At 39.8% G+C, this 16,387-nt stretch overlaps 1 protein-coding gene across 1 annotated transcript; it reads right to left on the bottom strand.

Moving 5' to 3' along the window:
• Positions 1–982: 982 nt before the first annotated feature.
• KCNA3 (potassium voltage-gated channel subfamily A member 3) lies at positions 983–15,947 on the bottom strand. The gene is made up of 2 exons (XM_033862122.2): positions 12,458–15,947; positions 983–1,279 (listed from the first exon to the last, which is right to left on the bottom strand). The coding sequence occupies exon 1, from the start codon at positions 15,818–15,820 to the stop codon at positions 14,069–14,071; it is 1,752 nt and encodes a 583-aa protein (XP_033718013.1). The 5' UTR covers positions 15,821–15,947; the 3' UTR covers positions 983–1,279; positions 12,458–14,068.
• Positions 15,948–16,387: the final 440 nt, after the last annotated feature.

The following is a 16,387-nucleotide window of genomic DNA, read 5'->3' as shown; positions in this document are numbered from 1 at the left end:
CTACAAGTACTCGTATTATAACTTAGCATTGTTATACATTTAAATAGCAGGAGGTTGGAGTTTTACACATTTGTTCAGGTATATTTTGAAAATGAAATATGGAAATGAAAAGTCTTCTTTATATTAAATGTTCACAGTTTAACTTTCCATAAGGCTTATTAAATAATATGCAAATAGCTACCATTCTGCTGAAATGTCACAGTAAATACATTAATAATGGCACAGAAGTGAAATGTCCCCAAATGGGAAACCATTTTCATGATCTCCTAAATCTCTTTTACAAATAAAACTTTGCTTTTCTTTTTAACTGAAAAAAGTTCCATTTCTAAAAGAATATAAAAATAGAAAATGAGTCAAGAAAACTTTTACAGATACAATTTTTAAAGAAATTCTTAAAACATTAGATGAAATATTGTATATATCTTTAAGAATGTGCTTTGTCTCACCACACCAAACATCATATGAAAACTAAATTAAATTAGTATATTCTATATGAACTGTTGAAAGGTATAACTAAATGTTAAAATTTTAGTTAAGATAGACAACTTAAACATATAATAGGTACTACTATATTTTTTAAAGTTAAGCTCTGCTAAAACCTACCTACAAGACTAATTTGCAAATCTATCATTTTGAATCAAAAAATAAAAGAATGTTTAATCAAGCAAGGCACATTTCTTTTAGGCAAGTCTGTCTTTAATACCATTCATCTGGGCACAGTGTAGACTTCGCTTATTTACATATAAACGGGCTAATTTATGTATGAGAGGCTTTGGTACAAAACACACGTTCACAAATAAAGTTGCACATAACTCAGAACAGAGGAGATAACATTAATATACATCATGATGAAACGTAGTCCAGTAATTAAATGAAAGAAGAAAACAGTGTAATAAGTTGCCTTGTTAGAAACAAACATTTAGGTTTTCTTTATTAGCAGTAGTGATTAGTTTTTGGATGATTAAATATCATCAAAATGTCAAAAGGTTGAAATGATACTTTATTATTTTTAATGTTCTTCTTTATTTCTTGGTCAATATCTTTTATATTGCACACAATTTGAAGAGAATCCTCCAGGTTCAGAGCTGTTTCTTGTATATGAAGCATTTCTTAGAGACATGTTATTTAATGTCAACTGAAACAAAAGTATGTGCTGGCAGACAGATCACTGTCCATCAGCAATATAACCAACACTGTATTCTTGATCTAAGCAATTTAAAAAGAGCATCCTACTGGTCAGTGCAGCTCTACAGTTCTTTACGTAGGGCTCGTCAGGTATCTGTTGGACAGAGTAAACACAATAATTTACTGTATATTTAGTTTTTAAAAAATTGTAGACGTTAGGTCAATATTAAATATTCTACTCATTACACTTTTAAAAACTTTATTTTTTTTTTTACTGTTACCTTGAGAAGTTTGAGCAACTTAATTTTCTAAATGCATTAACCACATATTGAGGGCTTTTAATTGACAAGTCAGAAACAGTTTCAGAGTATGCTGAAATTATGAACCTTTTTCCCCTTATTAATGATGAACTCCAAATGTAGTCTAAACCAATGTGATTGTTTTTGGAATAGCAAAATTTATCTTCATCTTTAGAACCATCTGAAAGGTACTGTCTACTGATTTTTAGAAAAATACATGTATCAATTTTCTCAATGTATTTTCAAGGTGTTGTTTTTCTGCCTGTACATCCCACTGTGGTAATCTAAGAAGAGAACTCCTTTGAAGTGAGTAGATAAGTGTTATGGAGAGGAAAAAAAAGGAGAGAGAGAAACAGTCTCAAAATGAGTATTTTGACAGCCATGTTCTAGGTACTACAAATGTAGTACCTAGAACTACAGATAATCTGTAATGACAGATTACCCTGTCATTACAAATAACTTTCAAATCTATTGATCCTTTAAAATATGAACTCTGTACAGTTATATACCACTTTAGGGAATAAAAAATTAAGATAACAATAGCCACTTAACCAAGGTCTGTGGAGAACCAAGAAATAAGAGTTCAAGTGTATTGCTTTCCTTTCCCCAACTACAAAAAAATCATCTGGAAATAAGGATAATAAAGTGTTTCTTAAAAATAGCATAAGGCAGCACAACTGTCTTGTTCACTGCTACATTCAGAATACAGAATGGTGTCTGGCACACAGTAGATACTTTATATGCTCAGTGAATGAATAAATCCCTATTACTTTGTACAGTGTCTACACATAGGAGCTATTCAGTAAATATACGTTGAATCAATGAATGGATATATAAAAATTAGGTTTATGTACTCTAGAGATTTACTAATTGTGATACTTATACATACAAAAACAGAAAATCCTACACCCAGCTTCAGATTTCGATATGTGAACATAATCCATCATAATACATAGAGAAGACTGTTTCTCATAAATACTCCTGGTCTTAGCAGGTGTCTCAAAACCGTTGTAAATGCCTGATGATGGCCATCTGGAATTTGACTGTGCTTTTCATGCAAGACTCATTCACTCACTAAACTACATGGTGTATACCTACTATTCTGGGAAATTATCTAGTGAAAAGTCTTCCTTTTTGGTCTGGATTATACTTGCTCATCCTTCATGAAGGAAGTAACTTCTTCTTAACCCTGGTCTTCAGTCAAAAAGCAAGAGTACATTCTTGCATCATAGTACACTTAATGTTCATTATGAAAGTTTTAAAATTACAGTGGTCTACTAGCTATTGATGACAACTAATTATAAGAAATCACAAGTAACATGAATGATATGATAATCTTTTTATTTCCTCAGTGCCTAGCTTCTGCTCAATGCTACTGCAGCTTTGATTACCTTGAGATGGTTCTATTAAGCTATTCTTTTCTTGATGCACCCTTTTTATATAAGGGGCTGGGGCTTTCTTTAACTTCATGTGTCAATACCTGCTTCAAGGCTCTTGGGATTATTAAGTCTGGTACAGCTTGGCATCCTAATAGACTGTAGGTGCGGAAGGAGTTGCAATTCAACAGAAACAAAACAAAAAATAAAAGTGATTTTAGATGGTAATCGTATTGTTTCTATTAGTGGCTAAGAAATGGGTTGAAGGGCTTAGAAAAATGAACATTGACTTAAGTATCAAAATTACAGAAGAGAGAAAGAAAGTATAATGGTGACTTATAATTGAAGATATCAATATTTGACCAAATAAATATTCTAACATATAAAGCAAGAAAAAAGGAAAAGAATAGTCAAATTTCAATAGCTATCAAGTCTGTGAAAAAGTAACTGATACCTCTACTCAGGCCTAAATGAAAGAGGTGCAGATATCCAGGTTACCTGTTAGCCTCACTAACTCGTGTCTGATGAGGAAAAAGCTGAAATCATTCTGTGACGCGGTGTTATGGGAACTTTGTCCTCGTGTGTCTATACTTTGACATCTACTAAATAACTTGCAGTTGGCTGCACATCAACAACTTCTACAAATTCTACCAGCTAAATGGTCATGAATTAGCCCCAAGGACTAGAAAGAGTTCTTGCTAAGTTATGTATAATTCTCTGATTGTCCTCTTGGAAATTATGCACTCTTGGGGAGCAGAAAAAGTTTAAACTCACGCAGTAATTAAAACTGGTAATGTGCCAAGATGTGAGCTTTGTCAAAAATCTGAAAGTCATGCGAAAATGAGCTGTGAGGTATAAGCAATACTACTTTAAGCAGTATTTAGGTCTACTAAAAATAAATCTCCTCAATTCACATAGTAATATATTTATAGTAATATAATTTATAGCAATATAAATTGACCTTTCAAAATGAGTTAAAATGTTTGCAGGTAAAAAGTTTACAGAATCTAGGTATAAAGCAACTCAGGCACAGTTCTTACTTGGAGAAATTATTTCTCTCTATGGATTTTAGTCGCTTACTACATTTTTAAATCTCACATATAGTCACTCTTGTTTAACTGATTTTAATTACAATTTCTTATAAAAGTAATAGATTAGTGAATTCCTCAAATACACATTGCTCTTCCTCAAATACACCAGGTATTTTGTTTTGTCCTGTAGTCTTACCTGAGGTAAATATAAAATGTAATGGCATGTGAGGCTGCCTCTTAAATATCTAATACCTTGGCTATACCAGGTTACAACAGAATATCTGGAAAAACCCATATTGAGTTAAATAATAAAAATAAACAATGTTACAATTCCTCACCCAAAACCAGAAAAAAAAAAAAGAAATGAAAATTATGCATTTTCAATTCTCTAGTCTGTGTCATTTCTTTAAAAAGTCCTAACAATGGGTCCTCAGAAGAGAGAAATGATCTCTGTCGTATGTGGTCTTAATTGTACAAAGTGATAGAAGATGAAAGAGTTTCTAAGTTCTACTGGTCTACAGATGTAACCTCAAGCATATGCAGACATGCATTAGCTTTGATTAATTTGGTGACGTATCTGGTAAGGAAATTGTGCCACTGCATGTGCAGAGGCAACACCCAGGTGAATCTCTGGTCTGGTCTGCCTGAGAAATCCAGGGAAAGGAGAAAATTCAGAAGTGGTGTGGGGAAAGTTCCTTGCTATTCACATCAGGAGAATCCCCATTTCCTACAGAAGAAAGTGCATTTGTTATCATATTGCCTAAAATCATGGCAATATCTGCAGTACTCATTTATATCAATGTTTTAATTAGTTTCAGTAATTCCATACTACACTTTGGCTTTTCAAGGCTGCTAGGAATCTCCCAATACCAACATATGCTACTGGACTGCCTCTCACCTTCCATCTTATTTTATTTAGAAGCAGCTTAAGTTTTGCCATTATAACTGTCATTCTAAGAATCCACCCTTATTTCTCATGGATGGATCTTCTTTCATACATGAACAAATCACTTTTAAAAATAGCCGATTTTTGTGATCCTACCACATAACTTGACAACTACATGAAAAATTAGGTTATGTTGTAAAATAAATAATTTTATCCAGTAAGGCCTTATGTACAGTAATATAATTCTTTAACGTGATTCATTGATGAGATCTCTAATAATTTATTCAATCAGTTTCCATAGTCCTGAAGCCCCCATGGGTGTTTAAGGACTCACTATTAACTGAAACCAAGACTGAACTTACAGGGAAGTTTCTTAGAATGTCTGCTAGATAGGTAAGTTCCTGGATATATTACTTGCTTGTTCTGATTTTTGCTGTCTGTACTACTTGGGTCAACCAGTCAACAAGTATATACTGAATATCATTTATAAAGAGCATTCTATTAGCTATTAGGTAGGAAACACCGTCTCTGTGAGGCATTCTGACTTCCAGATACCCTTGGCGATTAGGAGCGACATCACATATAATGTTATATTTAACACGCCCCTGCTGGAGCATGTTTTGCCAAATGGAAGGCTTCTCCAGTGAACCAATGACGAGGAATTTCATCCAAAAGAGCATGGTGAGGAGTACAAGCCTCACGGTGATAAAATGAAGCATAGATACACAACACGAACACTTTGTTTGTAGTTTAAAAACGCTCAAACTGGAATGCTATTCCCTTCGCTCCCTCAAATAAATACTCATTAAGCACTAACCTTATTCCAGGTAATATTCTAGGCCTTGGAGGATACAGTCCCAAAGAACAGACAAAAATCTTTGTTCTCATGGAAGTGAAGGGAAGACAGCAATAAACAAAGTAACTGAAATGTCTAATACTTTAGAGGATAAAACAGATCAGAGGAAGGTATAGGGAGTCCTGTGGAGGTGGCAATTTTAAACAGAGCAGCCAGGAGAGGCTCCACCGAGACAGTGACACCTAAGGAGGTGAAAGAACGAGCCGTGCAGAGAGCAGACGCTACAGCCTTCCAGGCAGGGGAATAGGAAGTACAGAGACCTGAATAGAGCATGCCAGATATATTTGAGGAAAAGCAAGGAGGCCAGTGCAGCTGCAGTTAAGGATGAATCTGAAGAGGAATCAGAAATAAGATCAGAAGGGTAACGGGGGCTAGATGAGGTAGGGCCTTGTAGGCCACTGTAAGGTCTTTAGTTTATACTCTGTGTGAAACGGGGAGCCAAGTGGGGGTTTTGCCGCAAAGAAGTAACATGATCTGACAAGTGTTTTAAAAGGAACACTCTGGCCATTATGTTGAGAATAGACCCAGGCAGGGGAAAGGATAGGAGGCAGGGGGCCAGTCAGGAAGGTCGAAAATCATCTGTAAAAACCAGATGAGAGATAACGATGGCTTGGATGGTAGCAGAAGTGGTAAGACTCTGGAAACATTTAAAAAGTGGAGCCAATAGGATTTGCAGACAGATTGGATAAGGGGTGTAAGAGAAAGAGAGAAGGACGATTCGAAGGATTTTAGCTTGAGCAACTGGAAAATTGAAGTTGCCAGTAACTGAGATGGGGAAGAAGTCAGGAGGCATAGGCTTGATGGCGGGGGTGGGGGAGGAGAAGGAAGCTCAGTTTTGGATATATTAAGTTGGAGATAGACATTAGCTGTGCAAGTGGACATGTCAAGTAGACAATCGGAAATTCAATCCAGAGTTCGGGAGAGGGGTCCAAGTGGGAGATATAAATTTACGTATAGATCACCTAAAGCTATGAGAATAAGACTGAATTCAGAAAGAAAAGAGGTCTAAGGACTAAGCCATGGAGCATGGGTTTCTCCAACATGAAGACCCGGGAGAGGTGAGGAAGAACCAGTAAAAGAGTTTGAGTAGGAAAGGTCAGAGAGGTAGGAAGAAAATCCAGAGTGTGGTATCCTGAAAGTTAAATGAAAAATTTCTTCCCAGAAGTGGGAATGTATTCTACAGTGCCAAATGCTTCTGATAGGTCAAATGAAATGATTACTGAGAAATGGCCCTGGGTATAGCTATAGGAGGTCACCACTGACCCTGAAAAGTACACTTTTGGTGAAGTGGTAGGGGTGAAAGCCTGAACAGATTCCAGAGAGAATGGGAAGGGATTCAACGGTGAACAAAGAGAGATACAGTCCCCTCTCTCACAGAGGAAATAGACATTAATTATACAACACAAATTAATGTAAAATTACAGCTATGTCAAGATAACATACTATATTCAACTCATTCTAAGATATACTGTTTTAGATTTGAGCAGCTATGAAATTAGGATGTACCTTAAAATCACTGGTACTTTCCCATATAATTGGCAGATTTTCTTTGTTTTTAAAGGCATATAAAATAATGGTGGTTCTAATAATCAAAAGCACTTAAATTTGATGAAATATACCATAATAGAGGAATTGATTAAACCAGTCATGAGCGATATCTTGGAGGAAGTACTGAAGTAAAAATAGAAGTGAATGAGATGAGGAGGGAAGGAAGGGGCCAGTAGTGGGAACATTTGCAAAGATCCCCATTCTTAAAAAGGGAGCTTATTCTGTAATTGGAAGAAGATCAGGGTTGCTGGAGTACAGCAGAATGAGGGAAGGAGCACAGGTATAGGATAAGGCTAGACACGAGGGCTGAGCCAGATCCTATGGGGCCATGAAGGCTATGTTAGGCCTTTGGGTCTCTATACTAATAGACCCAAAGAACAGGAAAAGACCTTGAGAGAATTTTAAGCAGAGGCAGGTGATATAATCAGATTGAGTCTCGAAAAGATCATTCTGGCTAGCAGGTGGAGAGAGGGTCAGGTTGGCCACAGGAAATGTGGGAAGGCCAGTTAAGAGACCTTCACACTTATCCAGCATAGAGGTGATAGGAGTGTAGACTCTGGTAGTGGTAGCGATCTAGAAAAGTAGATTCTTTATAGAGATATTTAGGAGGCGAAATGACAAAACTCAGTTATAGACTGAATGTATTTACTACTTTTTGAATCTAATACATATTACTACATTAATAGATACAATAAAACTGCTTTTTAAGCAAGGCTTTAAAAAATAAAAATGATTTGTAAATGTTTATGCTGCAATATGAATGAAAGCAAATATTTTGGAAATATTCTAATTTTCAGAAAAAGAATTAGAATGTTTAGATCTACAGACAACAAGTAAATACATCTTAGGATAGGAAATAACCTATGAAGAGGTGAAGTGTGTGTGCATGCATGCATGCGTGTGTGTGTGGGGGGGGGGCGTGTGTGTAATAAATTAACCCCACTGGTTTCTCTTCCAAATTAAATTAAAGGCTTTAATTTAAGGAACATGTTTAAATGCAAAAAAATAAGAACCTTAGGATTCTTAAAGAAAAAGAGTTTAAAATAAACTTAGTGGAAAACAAGTGAAACAGCAGTGCTGATTGGCCCATAACACGTAGGCAACAATGCTGATTTTCATTCTAAGGAGTTGGTGGGGATCTCCATAGAGATTCCCCAGAGCCTTTGTGCTCTCAAGGGAGGGGTGAGGGTGAGGTTGGGGGCTCATCGGTAGAGAAAAAGCTCCTCTCCATTCCCTATCACCATGCTGGGGGCTATGATCCCTGGATCTGCAAAGTCAGAGCCCTGCATGCACAGGTTTATTCCTAACATTTTTCAGATAGGAGGAAACATGATTTTTTGTTCATTTAAATGTTATCTTACTAACAATCAGAATCCCAGGATTTACTTTTCAAGCGAGAGTTCCTATTCTGCACTATTTAGATTGCAACAATAATAAAATGGCTCCCAAGAAAATGATGAAGCCTCTTTTCCAGATCTCCTCTTTAATGCATTTGATGGTTTAATGGTGCAAACTCTGAAATGTAAGAAAAAACACATCCAGTACCAAAAAAAAGAAAAAAAGAGAGAGAAAAAACATGAAAACTTTTTTTGTAAAATGTTTTTTCTTTACAATGTCAAAGGCAAAATTAGTTCATAGCATCACTGAAAACAAAGACAAATATTTGAAAATTTTCTAACCTGTCTGAATAATTTAAAGAATACTATTATCATGTATACTCTGTGGCAATGGCCATTTTCTGGCAGGAGGTTGGGGGCTGAGTAACAGTGGTAAGGTTTGGGTTCTGCATGGCTTCCCTTCTTCTTGTCTTCCCTGATTTGCCTTCTCTCAAAGATTATCAACCACTTTCAGCAGGTTATAAAAAACAAGTGGTTTCATTTATGTATAAAATTACTACACAAAATGTAGGAAATTAGTAGTATAAAAGCAATAGTCTTATTCTCCTTAGTTTAAAAGGCCAAATACAAAACAGTAAGAAAAAACCCCACCCTAAAATGCAATCCCTCAATATCCTCTTCCCCATTTACCTCTATCTCACAGTGTTTCTGTAAGTCTTCAGACTCAGGGGCACATGTGCTTCTCTGCATTTCTTAGTGGGAGGGGCTATCACTTCTATTCACAGTTGAGAGGTAGAAAGAACTCGTAACTACTGTAGAAAATGTTGACATTTTAAATGTATTGAGAAGTCAGTAAATTACAGTTACGGTTCTCAAAGGAATAGATTATTGGCATATATTATATATATTGGATTTATATATGACCAGCAAAGCAATTACTTGAGTATGTTATATACCAAAGAGGTAAACAATAAGCTTTATGTATATGAACCATAGCTTTGAATGTCTTCATACTGTGTATTTAAAATTTCAATCCCCAAATTTTATTTCAAAGTTGAGAAATAACTGATATAACACTCCTCTTATGTGTAGCCATTTGTGATTATGTCACCTTAGTTGGTGGGTATTTAAATTTGCTATAATATCAGTTTAAAACAATACATAAGAAATAAAACAATAACAATGTTATTGTTTTTATCTCTGGATTCACCAGCTATAGGGTATATACATTTTCCCAGGGTTTTGACAGATGTGTGTTGATCCAATCACACCTCCTCCCATGAATCTCTTGTACACACAGACATACGTATACCTTTCAACATTCAAAACAAGCAATTGAGCTCAGTGAAGTCTGTGGTTTGACAAAGCTAAGTAGCATGTGTAAACTCAGACTCATTAGCATTCTGCTCTAAGCCCAATTCACTACCCATTTTCATTTTCTAAATACCTTAGGACCTCAGGGAAGGGGCTACAACTATCATGTGGGTCACTATTATATTCTAATTGTTTTTTTAAGCACAGTTGCTCTTAAAGATTCATGGTGTGGTTAGGTTAGGCAATAATGTCACAAATTTCAATGAAATGGCAACCTCCTTCTGCTTTCCATGCTATTGTTCTAAGTAATTTCCCCCTTCTTAATAAGGGACAGTCAAAATGTTTATACTATTTTCTGGCATGGTTCTTCAGTAACCTAAGCAAAGTATGAGAAGATGGAAAAATAATAATCTGCATAGTAGCAATACTATCATCTCTTGTAGATTAAAACACATGAAAATAGGAAATTAATCTTAAAACTGAAAAAATATCCATTGTCCTAGCAGGTATCACTACCAAGACTAATTATACTTTCTGAGTACTATAATATTAAATCCAGATAAATCAATCGTGTAAGAAAATAATCTTTTGTTACTAGAAAAGTCAGTCTCTTCATCTGATTTAAATACCGTATTTGGTCCCTATGGTTAAATATATCTGATGGTTAAAAAAGGGTTAATTTTTCGGTACGCTGAATGAATTACGTTTCTGGAAATATGTTCTTCACATGAATTCATTAATTAGTAACATGGGCTGAAGTCAAACCTAAAAGCATAAGAAATTTATTTTCTCAATCTCTTTCAAGTCACTCAATAAAGGGAACATGGGTTTTGGGGCCACAATGACCTAGCTTTAAATCACGCTGGATTTCTTGCTAGCTGTGAAGTCTTAGGGAAATCACTTAGCTTTAACCATCTGTTTTTTACCCTCCTAAGATAGGGTTAATACCACTTACCTTGCAGAGTTGAGAAGTGTCCTGGACATGATTGACCCTTAACAAATCGTAATTATTATTGTTATTATAGAAAGTAAATAGGAAGACACTGATAATTGATGTATTTCATGCCATTCACAAGGCTTGATATTAATTATACAGTGCCTGTAATGATCACAATCATAATGTAATCCCTTAGCAAATAATGTAATGTAATCTCTTGGCAAAATCTCTGATGCAATATACCTGCATTAACATTTACCCTATGAGGGTAACACAACAACCCTATGAGGTACTATTTATTATCCTCATTTTACAAATAAGGAAACTGAAGCACAGAGAGATTAAGTAATTTGCTCAAGGTCATACAGTATTCAAACCCTGGCAATATGACTGCAGAACTTTTGCTTTAAATCACTTCATTAAAAGCCTGAAAATAACACTAATGTAAGATAATAGCCATTCACTCATCAAATGTATTGAATACAAACAAGGTGCTACATTTGGTGCTGGGCACTAGAATCCAAAACTTTGTCAAGACCTGTACAGAACCTATAACCTTCAAGGAGCTTACAATATGGCGACCAGAAGGAATAATACTGCCTCAAAGTTATGACTCAAAAGTCATATTTTTCTGGGTTAAAAAAGTCTCCTTTGTATTACTGTTATTTTAAAACCATACAATTCCAAAAATTATGGCACAACCATAATTTACTTATAGAACTAATCAGGGTTTCTACATCTTCTGAATAACTGTGAATAAAACTGTTACTGCACTTTGTTCATCTTTATGCTAACATCTTTTAAGAACAGATACAAAAATTATTCTTATGTAATTACTAGAGTGTATCTACATATCACCACTAAAATGGGTCCTAAAAACAACTTCTGGTCATTAAGAATACCAAAAGTTTGGTCAAAAGGTGGATCAATGTTAAAGGCTCAAACAAGTAGCAAAGGGAACTAGATAAAGGAGTTCTATTTCGAAGACCATATATAAGAACAATGACTCTATGACCAGGTACACAGATTTCTTGCTTCTGTTTGTTTTTTGTTTTTGTTTTTTCTCCTCTTCCCCCTTATATAGTTGTAATCATTATTTTTCACTGTCTCAAATGCACAAGTAATAAAGTAAGTAGGCTTCTGACTACCTGAAAATATTTTATGAGCTTTAAAAATAGTGTTACTCTCACTTACTCTAGGATAAAATAGTTAAACCTATCAAACCAAAAAGCAATTGTGGATAGTGTATAATTTATACTTTATATAATGTATATTCAATTAATGGAATATGCTAAAATAAAATGTTATCCTTATTGCAATTTTAACCATCTTTGTTTTGAAGAATTGTACAATTGCACACTACTAAATAATTATGTAAATGAAATCAGACCAATAATCTAACAGCAGGTCTGCCTTTTATCCTTTTTTCAGGGGAAACACGTTGTTCAGAAGCCAAGGAGGTTAGTAAAAGGAATGGAATCATTTTCAGCTCAGTTTGGGTGAAGGTTATTCTGAAGAGAAATGACCCTTTTCCCACTTTTTTGCAATAAACAATGGAAACCAAAGAATAGTTGGCAACCTGGACATCAAACAGAAAAGGTGTTATAAATGATCTTTAAAAGGCACCTAGCATATAATGAATATAAAACTATTGATTTTGCAAGTTAGCACAAATCTAGATATGAATGGTACCCCCCTGGTTCCCTGTACAAAAAGAGAGTGTTCTCAGTAGCTCCCACAGTGCTCACCTGATGCTGTCTTCTGGCCATCCCTGGCACATGGCTGAAACTTGCAAGTACTTCCCCAAGGTTTGGTTACTTCCTGTTCCTCCTTCTTATTGATTGTCTGCAATTCCCTCAGTTAAAAGTGTGCATCCTTTATATTTTTCAAGTATATTTAGTTTTTCAAGGGCTGTGATGGTGACACTGTTGTTGTGGGATCTGGATAATGTTTTGAAAGAGGAAGTCTGAAGGTCCCTTGTAGTAAGGTTTCAGGTATATTGACTGAATCTTTCACTTGCTTATGTGCAGAACACTTTGACATTTGCTTTTTAACTTCATTTTTTGGCTTCTTGGGAAAAGAAAACAGTAGAGAAGCATCTTTTAAAATGATTGCCTAATTACTGGCATTTCATTCAAATCGTGGCTTACTGTAGTGTATATTTAACATTCCAATGACGATATTTTCCTTTTCAATTCAGTCAATATGGGATGACATCAGTGATTTTCTGTAGTAAAAATATGCATTTTGTGATTCATTTCACCACTTTGGATTCTCAGACTTTACTTGTGCGGTTTATTCAAACAGTGGTTTTCCTTGTGAAATCATGTAAGTAGGAACCATCTGGAAAGGTTACTGTGGAAACAGCAGGGGCTAGGGGGTGGGGCTAGAGAGCAAGAGATGCCATGACAACCTTTTCGGGTTTCCCGGGAAACATGGGTTGCTATGGGAACTGCATCAGTCAGGTCCGAATTAGTAACTTCTGCTGGAAGGAGTGTCTGCCACTTTAATCTTCTTGTGATACTGCAGAAGCTTATCTCTCAGATGCATTAGGAAATTTTTTTGTTTCTCTCAGCAGCACTGAAAACATCTGTTTCTAGACTTTGATAGATGTTAGCTAGAATGAATACAGAATTTCATAGGAATCTCTTAGTCTAATACTTTCGAAATGCTTAACAAGCCCCAAAGAGTTAAACTAATTAGTCAGATCGGGACATCTTGGGCATTTCCCTTAGTTCAAAGTTGTAGAGATCCTTAAAATTCCGGGAGGGGGGCTTCCAAATAGAAATTCCAGTTGAAAACAAATAAACTTACGGTGGGTTTACAAGTCATTGTTCTAAATAGACTTTTCATCCACCTATCCACAGTGTTGGCAATTGAACTAAATATTCAATAATGTTGATGGGTCCATCAAACCGAAGCATCCTTTAAGTATGTGCCTGCTTTACTTAGTAAAGAAACAGCTGCCTTTGGATTCTGAGGTTAGACAGTTACTCTGTTCTTTAGTTTCATTTCCTTCCAGGATGTAGTTTTTTTTGTTTGGTTTTCTTTTTTGTCTTTTTTTTTTTTTTTTTTACAGAGCATGTGCTAAAAATCAAGTTTAAAGTAAGTTTGTTGTTCGAAATATTAAGAGAGGGAGAGAGAGAAAAAAAGGAGAGCTGAGAGAATGCAGCCCACTTGCAAAACAGACACCTGTTTCAGTATGAAGCAGTAGGGAGAGAGAGAATGAAGTGTGCTTTCCACTTCTCCATGTCCTTTCCTTGATGAATGGTCTGGAAATGTATAAAACAAGGGCATACACAGACCAAGGGGGCACGTTCCACACAATACTGGGCACAGCATGTCACTTGTTTCATATATTAAACATCGGTAAATATCTTTTTGATGTTGACACAGGAGTTGGGATTATTGTTCGTGGTGCAGGTGGCCGTGGAATTGCCCGTTTTGAAGGGGGTCTGGGGGAAAGTGCTATGGTTCATATCCCCCTCTTCGATCACCATATACTCCGACTTACTTAGAGTCGAGTTACTCCTCGCTTTCCGGAGCTCCTCGGCTGAAGGGGAGAGGTGCTGGCAACTTCCCACGTGCAGGTACTGGGCTTGCTCTTCCCCTTCTGTCTCCCGGTGGTAGAAGTAATTGAAGTTGGAAACAATCACAGGGACTGGCAAAGCAATGGTCAAGACACCAGCGATGGCACAGAGTGACCCCACAATCTTGCCCCCTATGGTCACTGGGTGCATGTCACCGTAACCTACGGTCGTCATGGTTACCACAGCCCACCAGAAGGCATCAGGGATACTGCTAAAACCTGAAGTGGGGTCGTCTGCCTCCGCAAAATAAACCGCGCTGGAGAAAAGGATGACCCCAATAAAAAGGAAAAAAATGAGCAGCCCCAGCTCCCGCATGGAAGCCTTCAGCGTCTGCCCCAGGATCTGCAGCCCCTTGGAGTGGCGGGAGAGCTTGAAGATGCGGAAGACCCTCACCAGGCGGATGACTCTCAGGATGGCCAGGGACATGGCTTGCTGTCCATTGCCTTGTCGCTCAGCCAGCTCGGTGCCCAGAGTGATGAAATAAGGGATGATGGCCACAATGTCTATCAGGTTCATGATATTTCGCGAGAAGGTGGCTTTGCTGGGGCAAGCGAAGAACCGCACCAGCAGCTCAAAGGAGAACCAGATGATGCACAGAGTCTCCACCACGAAGAAGGGATCCGAGAAGCTGGAGGCTCCCGCGGGAGCCCCCGACGTGCTGTTGCTGGCCGTCTCGAACAGCTCCTGCGACGGCGAGGCGGTGTAGTACTTCTCATCGCGGAACTCGGGCAGCGTCTCCAGGCAGAAGATGACGATGGAGATGAGGATGACGAGCACGGACACGATGGCGATGCCCCGGGCCGGCCCGGAGCTCTCCGGGTACTCGAAGAGCAGCCACACCTGGCGCTGGAAATCTCGGCGGGGCAGGGGCCGCTCCTCCTCCCGCAGGAAGCCCTCGTCCTCGCGGAACTTCTCCATGGCCTCCTCGCCCAGCTGGTAGAAGCGGATCTCCTCGGAGAAGATGTCGATGGGCACATTGACGGGCCGGCGGATTCGGCCCCCGGACTGATAGTAGTAGAGGATGGCGTCGAAGCTGGGCCGGTTGCGGTCGAAAAAGTACTCATTGCGGAGCGGGTCGAAGTACCTCATGCGCCGCTTGGGGTCGCCCAGCAGAGTCTCCGGGAACTGGCAGAGGGTCTTGAGCTGCGTCTCGAAGCGCAGCCCCGAGATGTTGATGACCACGCGCTCCCCGCAGCAGTCCTGCTCGCCGGCGGCGGGCAGCGCGGGCGGCAGCGGCTCGTAGCGGTCGCAGCCGCCGCCGCCACCGCAGCCGCCCTGAGGCGGGTCACCCCCGCCGTCGGTCGCCTCCGGCTCCAGCAGGTGGTCCCCGGGCACCACCGTCATGTCCGGCGGCAGCTCGGGGCCCGCGGCGGGCTCTGCGTAGCCGGGGTTCACCAGCTTGTGGGCGCCGCCGCCGCCGCCGCCGCCGTCGCCGCTCGCGGGGTGCTGCGGCGGGTGGGCGCGGTGGCGGGCGGAGGGCGGCGGCGGCGGCGAGCGCAGGAGGCTGAGGTGCTCGTCCATGCGGCGGGGAACAGGCGGCGGCGCGGGGCCGGCTCCCTCCTCCTCGATCTCCCCGCCCCTTCGCCGCCTCCGCCTCCCGCCGAGCCCGCCGCCTGTTGCTGTTGCTGTCGCTGCCGCGAGGCTCGGTCTGGGTCTGGCGCTGTCCGCCGGGCTCCTCCAAAGAGACGCCTCCTCAGCCCTCCTCCTCCCTCCTCCGCGGGGCGCGCTCCCGCCCCTCCGCGTCCCCTCCGGATTCCGGCCCACCGCGCGGGCGCGCGCCCCGCTCCCTGGGAGCCGCCGGGCCCAGCTCTTCCTCGCCGCCCTCCTCGTCCCTCTGGGCCACCCGAACGCCCATATTTTGCACTTCGGCGTCCCCACGGAGCCCTCGCCCAGCCCAGTCGGCCCCTTCTCCGGCCCCCCGAGGCCGCGTCGCCGTCGCGCGGCTTCCAGATTGGCCCTGGGCCGCACCGCAGCCGGCGGGCGCCGGCCTCCTCGCCCCGCCAGATCCACCTGGGCCCCCCGGGGAGGCTGGCTCCGCGGAGCCGAGGTGGCCGAAGGCGGAGGCGGGCTGGGAGGGAGGATGGGGGC

Source organism: Tursiops truncatus, chromosome 1 (genome assembly GCF_011762595.2).
Source record: "Tursiops truncatus isolate mTurTru1 chromosome 1, mTurTru1.mat.Y, whole genome shotgun sequence".
Classification (NCBI taxonomy): domain Eukaryota; kingdom Metazoa; phylum Chordata; class Mammalia; order Artiodactyla; family Delphinidae; genus Tursiops; species Tursiops truncatus.
This window is presented reverse-complemented; position numbering and strand designations above follow the sequence as displayed.

Coding starts and splice junctions, on each gene's coding strand:
- KCNA3 (XM_033862122.2), bottom strand. CDS start 15,820: ATGGACGAGCACCTCAGCCTCCTGCGCTCGCCGCCGCCGCCGCCCTCC.